This window comes from Gorilla gorilla, chromosome 19, assembly GCF_029281585.2.
Source record: "Gorilla gorilla gorilla isolate KB3781 chromosome 19, NHGRI_mGorGor1-v2.1_pri, whole genome shotgun sequence".
NCBI classification, from domain to species: domain Eukaryota; kingdom Metazoa; phylum Chordata; class Mammalia; order Primates; family Hominidae; genus Gorilla; species Gorilla gorilla.
In genome coordinates this window covers 40182087-40194221 of record NC_073243.2, presented here as the reverse complement: position 1 = coordinate 40194221, position 12135 = coordinate 40182087, and the positions used below count along the sequence as shown (strand labels likewise).

The 12135-nt window shown below is 39.0% G+C and overlaps 1 protein-coding gene across 3 annotated transcripts in view; it reads left to right on the top strand.

Annotated features, from left to right (window-relative positions):
* Nucleotides 1–12135, top strand: part of BDP1 (BDP1 general transcription factor IIIB subunit) — a 210055-nt gene that overhangs the window by 161960 nt on the left and 35960 nt on the right. For all 3 annotated transcript variants that reach the window (XM_031003234.3, XM_063700694.1, XM_063700695.1), the window contains 4 exons: nt 3145–3346; nt 3620–3813; nt 4803–5187; nt 11505–11624. In XM_031003234.3, coding sequence (XP_030859094.3) covers nt 3145–3346; nt 3620–3813; nt 4803–5187; nt 11505–11624 — 901 coding nt within the window. The remainder of the gene's footprint in view (nt 1–3144; nt 3347–3619; nt 3814–4802; nt 5188–11504; nt 11625–12135) is intronic.

Genomic DNA, 12135 nt, shown 5'->3' with positions numbered 1-12135 from the left:
AGCCCCTCCCCCCGCTTTTTGTCTTAAAAAGCCTTAAATTTTTTTTTTTGATATATAATAGTTATACATATTTTTGGACTACATGTGATATTTTGATACATTATACACAATATATAATTACCAGATCGGAGTAACTGGGATATCCATCACTTCATACTGTTATCTTTATATTGGCAACATAATTTTCTAGCTATTTTGAAATAATACAATAAATGATTGTTAACTATAATTTTTCCTACTGTACTATTGAATACCAGAACTTATTCCTTCTATCTAACTGTATTTTTATACACACTAACCAGCTTCTCATTACTCCCTTCCCTCTTGCCTTCCTAGCCTCTGGTGAGCACCATTCTAATCCCTACCTCCATGAGATCCACTTTTTAAGCTGCTACATATGAGTGAGAACCAGCAATATTTGTCTTTCTGTGCCTGGCTTATTTCACCTAACATAATGACCTCTAGTTCCATCTATGTCGCTGTGAATGACAGGATTTCATTCTTTTTTATGGTTAAATAATATTCCATTGTGTATATATACCACACTTTCTCACTTTCTTTATTCATTTGTTGCTGGATACTTAGGTTGATATTATGTGTTGGCTATTGTGAATACCACTGCAGTAAACATGAGAGTTCAGATATCTCTTTGATACACTGATTTCCTTTCTTTTGGACATACACCTGGCAGTAGGATGGCTCAATCAAATGGTAGTTCTATTTTTAGTTTTTTGAGGAACTTTCATACTTTTTTCCATAATGGCATTCCTACTTTATATTCCCACGAACAGCCTATGAGTTTTCCCATTTCTCCACATCCTGACCAGTATTTGTAATTTTTTGTCTTTTTAACAGTAGCCATTTTAACGGCAGTAGGATATCTCAGTGCAGTTTTGATTTGCATTTCGGTGATGATTAATGATGTTGAACATTTTGTCAGACACCTGTTGGCCATTTGTATGTCTTTTGAGAACTGTCTGTTCTCTTTTGCCTATTCTTTAATCAGATTATTTGTTTTTTTGCTATTGAGTTGTTTTTGTTCCTTATATATTCTGGTTATTACTTTTGTGAGATGGATAGTTGGGAATTTTTTTCTCCCGTTCTGTAGGTTGTCTCTTCACTTTGTTGATTGTTCCCTGTGCTGTGCATTGAAAAGTCTTTGCATATTGCTTTTATTTTAAGATTAAGGCCAATTTTTACTTCACATTAATTTTAGGTTCCCTTAGCCATTTTTTCAGTTTTTAAAACTGGATATTTTATTGAAATGTTTTTTTACTAAAATGCATTACACTTATATTACAAATGCTATATTGGATTAGGTTGATGATTGATCTCAGAGCAATTTAACTCTGATAATGTCTAGGAAACATTACAGATGAATTTGTTTACATCATTCACTTCTCCTAATTACTAATTATGGGATTATTTTCTATGTATAATCCCTTTTTGATCTCAAAGAATTATAGAATTTTACCACTGAAAATAACCTTATATACTCATTTATTCCACAGACATTTTAGTGTCTGCTGTGTGCCAGGCGTTGTTCTAAGTGCTGATGATGTAGGAATAAACGAAGAAAAAAATGCTGTCACTGTGGAGTTTATATTCTAATTGAGAAACAGATTATAAACGAGAAATAAGTTGAATAAATAAGTGATAAATCAGTAGAGAAAAATAAAGTTTTGAGTAGGGAGTGTTGTGACTGGGGATTCACTTTTTAATCAGCAGTGACCAGAGAAAGCTTCATTGAAAGGGTGCATTGAAGGCCGGGCATGGTGGCTCACACCTGTAATCCCAGCACTCTGGGAAACCAAGGCGGGCGGATCACCTGAGTTCGGGAGTTTGAGACCAGCCTGACCAACATAGAGAAACCCCATCTCTACTAAAAATACAAAATTAGCCAGCCGTGGTGGCGCATGCCTGTAATCCCAGCTACTTGGGAGACTGAGGCAGGAGAATCGCTTGAACCTGGAGGCGGAGGTTACAGTGAGCCGAGATCGCACCATTGCACTCCAGCCTGGGCGACAAGAGCGAAACTCCGTCTCAAAAAAAAAAAAGATTAGTTTTTAACGCAGATCTTTCAGAGAACTCAAGATAGGTACTTATATATCCAGTTATTCTTTATAAATATTCAGGTTTATATTAGTTTTTGTTTTTTTTTTTGGAGACAGAGTTTTGCTCTTGTTGCCCAGGCTGAAGTGCAGTGGTGCAACTTCGCCTCACTGTAACCATCCACCTCCCAGGTTCAAGTGATTCTCTTGCCTCAGCCTCCCGAGTAGCTGGGACTTCAGGCATGCACGACCATGCCCAGCTAATTTTTTATTTTTGGTAGAGATGGGGTTTTTCCATGTTGGTTAGGCTGGTCTCAAACTCCCGACCTCAGGTGATCCGCCCACCTCGGCGTCCCAAAGTGCCGGGATTACAGGCGTGAGCCACCGTGCCTGGTCTCTATTAGTTTTTAAGCTTCCTAATTCAGATCTTTGCCAGTTGCTAAAATATTGTCCAGGAAACCATTAGATAGCTATTCAGGTTACCTTGGGAGCTCTGGCTACTCTCTTGAATGCTAAAACGTCTTTTTGTTATTTGGCAGATACAGACGGATTATATTGAGAACCTTATGACATTGGTTGTCAGTAAACCCTTTTTAGTGAGAGTTCAGCCATGTGTTAGGAGAATAGACTCTACCCTTCAAGTCTACTTTAGAACTAGAAGTATCGAGTTGGTTATAACTGTCATATATTTGTTCATGCTTTGGGGGCCCAGTTGAAGGCATTTGTTTAAAGTGCCATTATGAAATCCATCTTCAGCTACTTGCCTTTTTTTTTTTGGTATCCTGTGATTTCTCTGAAAATTAAAGTAGCATGAAATCATATAATAGAATGAATAAATGAAAGTTTAAAAAGATTAATATTATTGTAAAACTTTTTCAGGCTCTATAGAAAATGGAAGCTATAAATGCTTTATAAGTTCTTTTCATATCAGCAATGTGTGGTTTCATTTTACATGCTTGATTTTATTGCCAATTTATATATAGTCCTTTGAACATAGAATTGATTTGTATCCAAAATTGTTTGATGTAACAGCTGTTATATCAACAAGAAATTCTGATTTTTGTTCTTCAACATGATTCATACTTCATTCTAGACATGAAAATAAACCGTATGTTCCTAGTTCAGCACAAATGACAAGAAGGAAATTCCAAAAGGCTAAGCCAAATTTGGGAAGAGCACACAGTAAGAAAGAGGAACCAGTTTTAGAAAAAGGCACAACAGATCAGAGCAAGGAAGGCAAGCCAGAAGATCATTTGCTGCAGAAAGGAGCTTCCAACACCCAGCTCCTTCTAAAAGTAAGTTTGGGCAAAAAAAAAAAAAAAAAAAAAAAATTTTTTTTCTCAATGAGGTCTGTTTTGTCAAGATCATGAAGAGCATGAGTAAAATACAGTTTTGACTTCTGTACTGTAACCATTTTCATGAAAAGTGACTTTCTAGTGTTGTAAAAGATGAGCAACCAACTGCTTGTAGATATGTGTAAACTTAGAGGTTTAGGCCAAACTACCAAACCAAATTAACATAGAGATTGTTTCTGTAGTAATACTAGCTAATTTCTTCTTAAATTTAAGGAAAAAGCTGAGCTTCTGACATCTCTGGAGGTTTCAGCAAGAAAAGATTGTGTAGGTTCCAAAGAGTCTGCTTTGGCAAAAATAGATGCGGAATTCGAAGAAGTTGGACCATCAGGAAGGGTTGGAGAGGAAACTGTAGGAGATAATTCACCATCTTCAGTTGTTGAAGAGCAATATCTCAATAAACTAACAAGGTAACATTTTATTTAACAAAATGTTTCACAATAAGAAATAAAAATCACTTAACTTTTACCTTAACTTACTGGTAGAACAAAATTTTTGGGTGTTGAGTCCGTTAGACATGGGTAGAAACTTGACCAAAGAGTAGTATGTATGTATTAGCTAAGTAATTAAGGTGCTCATTCAAATGGAGCCACAAACACAAATAAAGAATACCCTACTTCTATAGTTTTCAAAGAAAATGGAAAGAAACTTAAGTTCTAGAAACCAGCACTGCTCTGGTGGATTTCTGCTGCCTCCTTTTTCTTTTAACCTATCTGTTTACCCAATAGGATAAACTAATACCACATTTGATCTCATATTCTGTATTTATTGGTCCTGTGTCTTTTTTTGTTTTTGAGACAGTTTCACTCTTCTCGCGCAGGCTGGAGTACAATTGCGTGACTCGGCTCACTGCAACCTCCACCTCCCAGGTACAAGTGATTCTCCTGCCTCATCCTCCCGAGTAGCTGGGATTACAGGCGTGCACCACCGTGCCCAGCTAATTTTTGTATTTTTAGTGGAGATCAGGTTTCACCATGTTGGCCAGGCTGGTCTTGAACTCCTGACCTCAAGTGATCTGCCTGCCTCGTCCTCCCAAAGTGCTGGGATTAGAGGCGTGAGCTACTGCGCCCAGCCGGTTCTGTGTCTTTTATCCCTTTTTCTTCTAATAATTTTCAGTTTTGTGTTTATTTTATCTTCACTTTCATATTACCGGAAAGAATGGTCCAGAATTAAAAACTTACTATGCAAAATTTGTAGGTAGATAACTAAGAATTAACTCTGAGTGAGAAACTAGTAGTTAATTCCTTTTTTATTTTCACAGCATAAGATTTTAAAAGAATGGGTGGTGGGAATTTTCATTTTAATGACTGGAACTGGAATTTCACTCTAAAAGTTTGGTTTTCATTAAAATTATCCTTGCATGCATATGACCTTATTGTTGTTTTGATTAAATATCTAGCTGTCCACAACCGTTAAAAGAAACAAGTTACTCTAAAATTGCCCTGGATGGGAAAACAACTATCTCTTCTACATCTGAGTATGAGAGAAATCGTGGTGAAAGGAGAAGTCATAAAAAGATCAAACCAAATGTCACCAGAGGTCGTGGATCAAAACGAGTTCGGGGTAAGACCTCTAAGAAGGAACCTAGAGCTTCCAAGGCCATGCTGGTGACTCTTCGGGCTTCCCAGGAAGAAGATGATGATGCTGATGATTTTGAGTCTGACTATGAAGAAGAAAGCTATCATCTTGCTCCCGAAGAAGTAAACAAAGCTCCAGTATTTGTACCTGTTGGTCTCAGATCTCCTGAACCTGTTTCTGCTCAGATTGAGGAAACAATGGAAGAGGTTCGGTTTTTTTTTTAAATCCTTGGTACTTTATCTTACTTGGTTTTCACCTCTTGTTTCTTTTAGGGGATCATTATTTCTTCTCTTAGTGATTATTAGGATTTGAAGAGTTCATTCTCTAAATAACCTCTACCAAATATAATTTGGGGCCTTGTATAACCTTTTGTGATTGCTCAGTCCCTATGGCCCAGGCCCAGCAAGGGAGTCAGTATAACAACAATGAGAGAAATCTGCTTACACTTGTACCTGGAAGCTGTTTAGTCTACTTTCTGATTAATCTTTCAAACATTTTGGCAGGTGTTTTCTGTTGATAGAGAAGCTAGAAGGGACATACTTTTTTTTTTTTTTTTTTTTTAATTTGGACCAGGCGTGGTGGCTCACGCCTATAATCCCAGCACTTTGGGAGGCCGAGGTGGGTGGATCATCTGAGGTCAGGAGTTTGAGACTAGCCTGACCAACAAGGTGAAACCCTGTCTCTACTAAAATACAAAAATTAGCTGGGCGTGGTGTCAGGTGCCTGTAGTCCCAGCTACTGGGGAAGCTGAGACAGGAGAATTGCTTGAACCCGGGAAGCGGAGGTTGCAGTGAGCTGAGATCATGCCACTGCACTCCAGCCTGGGAGACAGAGCGAGACTCTATCTCAAAAAAAAAGAAAAAAAAGAAGAGTGCTAAAATACATGTAACATAAAATTTACTATCTCTCTCTCTGTTTTTTTTTTTTTTAAAGACAGGGTCTCAGTCTGTCACCCAGTCTGGAGTGCAGTGGTGGGATCTTGGCTCATTGCAACCTCCACCTCCCAGGTTTAAGTGATTATCCTGCCTCAGCCTCCTGTAGCTGGGACTACAGGTGTGCACCACCAAGCCTGATTAATTTTTGTATTTTTGGTAGAGGCAGGGTTTTACCATGTTGGCCAGGGTGGTTTTGAACTCTTGACCTCAAGCAATCCACCTGCCTCGGCCTCCCAAAGTGCTGGGATTACAGGCGTGAGCCACCATGCCCAGCCTTCTTACTCATTTTTAAGTGTACACTTCAGTGGCATTAAGAACATTCACATGTACGTGTTATCATGCTACCATCACTACCATCCATCCACAGAACTCCTTTTTAAAATTAATTTAGAGATGGGGTTTCGCTATGTTGCCCAGTCTGGTCTCAAACTCCTGAGCTCAGGCAGTCCTCCCGCCTCGGCCTCCCAAAGTGCGGGGATTACAGGCATGAGCTACTGCGTTCTTTTTTAAGATGATTAAGACATCCCGCAATGAGTGGTTGTCCCCTAGCCTGGCAAAAAACCAAGATACAAGATACAAACACCCAACACCTGTCCCTTGAGCCCCATCTCTATGCCGTCTGGCCTGGTCACTCTCAGGTCTGCCTTGCACCCCTGGCGAACTCTTTTTATTTTGTTAAAACTGAAATTCTATACCCATTAAACGATAACTCTCCATTCCTCCCACCCCCTAACCTTCTGGCAACCACTTTTCTACACCTTGTCTCTTTAATTTGACTCCTCATGTAAGTGGAATCATACAGTATTTTTTTGTGTGACCATTTTATTTCATTTAGCATAATGTTTTCACAGTTCATCTATGTTGTAGCTTATGTCAGAGTGTTCTTCATTTTCGAGGTTCAATAATATTCCATTGTGTACGTGTATCATGTTTTGTTTATTCCTTTATCATCAATGGACACTTGGGTTGCTTCCACCTTTTGGCTGTTAGAAATAATGCTGGTATGAACATAGTTGTATAAATACCTCTTTGAATCTCTGCTTTTACTTTTTGCGGGATATACCCAGAAGTGGAATTGCTGGATCGTATGGTAATTCTTTTAATTCTTTTTTTTTTTTTTGAGATGGAGTCTCTGTTGCCTAGGCTGGAGTAGAGTACAGTGGCGCAATCTTGGCTCACTGTAACCTCCATCTCCCAGGTTCAAGCAATTCTTCTGCCTCAGCCTCCCAAGAAGCTGGGATTACAGGCACCTGCCACCACACCCAGCTAATTTTTTTGTATTTTTAGTAGAGGTGGGGTTTCACCATGTTGGCCAGGCTGGTCTCAAACTCCTGACCTCAAATGATCCATCTGCCTGGGCCTCCCAAAGTGCTGGGATTACAGGTGTGAGCCACTGCACCCGGCCTCGATCTTATGTTAATTCTATACTTAACTTTTCAAGCAACCTTTATACTGTTTTTCATAGGGCTGTTATCATTTTACATCCCTATCAACAGTGTACAAGCATTGCAGTTTCGCTACATCCTCACCAGTGGTAGCTATGTTGTAACTTTGGATAGTAATCATCCTAAGGGTTGTGAACTAGAGAAACGTGTTGAACATATTTAGCTTCCTTACACTTTTGCCTGTTAGTCTGCCATTCCAACTTTGTAACTTCAAAGTTTTCTGTTCTGCCTTAATTTTCAGTCACTTCTTTGGCTTACTGAGGAGCATATCTGAGTCAGTTTTGTGTAAGCATTCATGATAGTTTCTGAGTAATTTGAAATGAATCAGAGTTAACTAAGATAGTGGCAACAATAAAAGAAGCAGTAAGAAACAGTAAACAATTCAAGTAATGTTTAAGATAATTAAGGTAAACTTTACATGTTAATGTAATTCCATTAAGAATTAACGGATTATCTGAATCTGTAAAGTCACATTTATGAAGGGAAGTCAAAATCTACTTTTATTCAGTGTTAATAATAACCTGGTAAATGTTTTAGAGTAAATGAACTAATAAAATGGTTGAAGCTAATTTAAATGATGCAAAATGAGGTTTCTTACAATTCAAAGTAAAGATAGTAAATGTAAGCATTATGTGAAACCAAGAAAATGCAGAAGGAAGAGTAATTTTGTGGAAAGATATCTGGTTAATGCTGCATGAGAGTTCATTTAGCTATATATTTTGTATTTTTCTTTCTTTAAGTGAAGGCAAATTGCTAGTGAAACTATCAGTCATTAATTTCTGAAAATTAGATTCCAGACTGTATCCCTGAATTAATACAGGCTATCTTTTTTAATAACATTAATCATAGTAATTGACAAGGCTTTCCTTAGATTCTATTCCTTATGGCCAGCCTACTACACAGGGAAATTCATATATATGTTAGAAAAAATGTTCTTTAAAAAGCATTGAGGCCAGGCATGGTGGCTCACACCTGTAATCCTAGCACTTTGGGAGGTTGAGGTGGGCGAATCACGAGGTCAGGAGTTCAAGACCAGCCTGGCCAACATGGTGAAACCCCATCTCTACTAAAAATACAAAAATTAGCTGGGCATGGTGGTGGGCGCCTGTAATCCCAGCTACTTGGGAGGCTGAGGCAGGAGAATCGCTTGAAACCAGAAGGCAGTGGTTGTGGTGAGCCAAGATCACACCACTGCACTCCAGCCTGGGCGAAAGAGCGAAGCTCTGTCTCAAAAAACAAAAGCATTGAAAGGCCAGGCATGGGGGCTCATGTCTGTAATCCCAGTGCTTTGGGAGGTTGAGGCGGAGGATCAGTTGAGGGCAGGAGTTCAAGACCAGCCTATACAACATAGCAAGACCCTGTCTCTACATTCAGTCAATAAATTAGCAAGGTGTGTTGGTGCGTATCTATAATCCCAGCTACTCAGAAGGCTGAGTGGGGAGGGTTGCTTGAACCCAGGAGTTTGAGGTTACAGTAAGCTACAATCATGCCACTGCATTGTAGCCTGGACAACAGGAGGAGACAAAAGCTTTGAAGCACAATGGAATGTTTTTCAGCCCTAGAGGGATATTAAGTGTTGATATGTGTCACAACATGGATGAATTTTGGAAACCTTAGGCCAAGTGAAAGAAGCTAGTTACAAAGTATCGCATACTGTGTGATTCCATTCGTATGAAATGTCCAAAATAAGGAAGTCCACAGAGACAGAAAGTAGATTAATGGTTGCCTAGGTTTTGGCAGATGGGGAAGAGAGGGGTTAAGGGAGAGATAGCTAATGGGTATAAGGTTTATTTTTGAAGTGACAAAAATGTTCCACATTTGAATGTGGTGATGATTGCACATATCTGTGAATATCCCAAAATATATTGAATTGTACACCTTAAGTGGGTGAATTGTATGTTATGTGAATCGCAAGTCTTTTTTAAAATAAACTGTATGATGCTTAAAAAACCAACTTTTACTTTATAGAATATTCCCTTTTCCCATCCAGTCCCAACTCTTCAAGAAGTATTTTTTCTCCTCAAATCATCTGAACTTAAAAATTTTTTTTTGTTACATTTATTTATTTTTCTTTTCTTTATTTTTATTTTTTTGAGATAGGGTCTTACTCCATTGCCCAGGCTGGAGTGCAGTGGCATGATTTCAGCTTGCTGCAACCCCCGCCTCCCAGGCTCAAGCAATCCTCCCACCTCAGCCTCCTGAGTAGCTGGGACTACAGGTGCACACCACCACACCCGGCTAATTTTTTTTTTATTTTATTTTCAATAGAGATGGGGTTTTACCATGTTGTCCAGGCTGGTCTCAAACTCCTGAGCTCAAACAATCTGCCAACCTCAGCCTCCCAAAGTGCTGCGATTACAGGCGTGAGCTACCGTGCCTGGCCTATTGTTTTTAAATTCATTTTTTTGGAGACAAGATCTTGCTGTGTTGTCCAGGCTGGCCTCAAACTCCTAGGCTCAAGCGACCCTCACACCTCAGCCTCCGAGTAGCTAGAACTACAGGCATGTGCCCCCGTGCTCACTTGAATTTTTTGGTTCATCCCAGTCCTGTCAGATATTACCAAAGATTTTTCTCTAAATTTTGTATCTGAGGAAACAGATGTGGTACATACAAATGTAATTATAACAAATATGTTGGCTGGGCACAGGGTCTCATGCCCATAGTCCCAGCACTTTGGGAAGCCAAGGTGGGCAGATCGCTTGAGTGCAGGAGTTCGAGACCAGCCTAGGCAACATGGCGAAACCTCATCTTTACAAAAAATACAAAAATTAGGCATGGTGGCACATGCCTGTAGTCCCAGCTACTTGGGGGGCTGAGGCGGGAGGATTGCTTGAGCCTGAGAGGTTGAGGCTGTAGTGAACCCTGATAGTGCCACTGCACCGCAGCTTGGGTGATAGAGTGAGACTTTGTCTCAAAAAAAAATAACATATGTCTTGAAGGCAGATTCTCAGACTTGACTCTTTACTCACAGTTTCTACTCAGCCATACAACGTTTTATACTGTTTTTTTCTGTTAATAAGAGAATAGGCCCAGGCGTTGTGGCCATCATCGCACCACTGCAGCTGGGGTGACATGAGTGAGACCCTGCCTCAGAATAACAAAAGAAAAACAAAAAAATAAGATAATAAGAACCAGACTATATTGTATGTATTCTAGTAGGTAAATACCTTTTTAGTGCTCAGATTACACGGCTCTTTAAGTAATAGGACTCACAGATGAAGAGTAAATATGAGTGAACTTATTTTACATGGCTGTTGCCCTGGGTATCAAGAATCGTGCAGGCTTTGGGGTTTTGGGAGAAGGGAGTTGGTGTGGGGGCAGTGGTATGATAAATATTTTATTTATTTATTTATTAATTTTTGAGAACAACTTGTCACTCTGTTGCCCAAGCTAGAGTGCAGTGGCACAATCTCGGCTCAATGCAACCTCCACCTCCTGGGTTCAAGCGATTCTCCTGCCTCAGCCTCCCCAGTAGCTGGGACTACAGGCAGGCACCACCATGCCCGGCTAATTTTTGTATTTTTAGTAGAGATGGGGCTTCGCCGTGTTGGCCAGGCTGGTCTTGAACTCCTGACCTCAGGTGATCCACCCGCCTCGGCCTCCCAAAGTGCTGGGATTACAGGCGTGAGCCACTGCGCCTGGCCCGATAAATACTTTTAAGGGCTTTCAACTCATTATAGATAGCATTTATGACCGTATATAATTAGTTGATTACATGTCTGCTTTTCTGTTAGATTGTGAATTCATTGAGGATAGGGACTACACTTATCTTATTTGACTTTCTATCCCTGTACACCTAGCCTTCTATAAATGTTAACAGACTGAACAGAGAAATTAGGGGGAAAGTAAGGACAAAGTGAAGAAAATGGAAAATGAAATGCCAGGCACTAAGAAGATGAGTCTTAGAAAATTTGCTTACTGGTTCTAATAGTCACAGCCACCTCAAAAATTTTAAATGTTTTACTTTTGCCAAGTTGCTGTCAGTCAATAAAAGAATTATTCCGTTCCATTTTTTAAGTTATGTATGAATGTGGATTATTTCTTCATTTTAGCGTTTCATCTTACTTATTCATGATGAAGATGAGGCTTTGTTTTGCTGTTTATAATATGCCAAAATGAAATGATAAAACTTTATTTTGACAGCTTGAAATAACTGTGAATGTCCCAGATGTAGGATGCATAGCTGTTGTTGAACATGAGCTACCAAACACAGATGTGACTACTGAAGAAATGAAACAAGAAGAAAATTTGAGTGCACCGTTTGTAAGCATCCATTTTAATATGTTTTGGCCTTTTATTCTTTGTTTACTTTGAAAAGACTGGAGGTTCATTTTGATAGCTTTAGGTTTATAAACACTTTACTTAGCTAATTTCTCTTTGTAAGGAGCTGTTAGTCTGAGTAGTAAAAACTAGTGAAAGCAATGATTTTGTTTGTTTGTGGGCAGAGCTCTTAATATCCTCATAGACTTTTACATTAAAATTCAGTTGCATTAAATTTATACTAAGTATAAACAAGTTAAAATATATTCTGTTGCGTTTTATTTGCACTCTTCCATTATTGGTATTTATTTGCCTTTGCAAGCGGAGGCTTGAAATTGTAACTTTTTAAAAACAGCTTTATTGACATATAACTTACACACCATATGATTTTCTCATTATTTAAAGTGCACAATGAAGTGACTTCTAGTATTGTGCAAACATTATCACAGTCAATTTTAGGACATTTTCATCACCTCAAAAAGAAACCTTATTAGCAGTCACTACTCATTTCCTC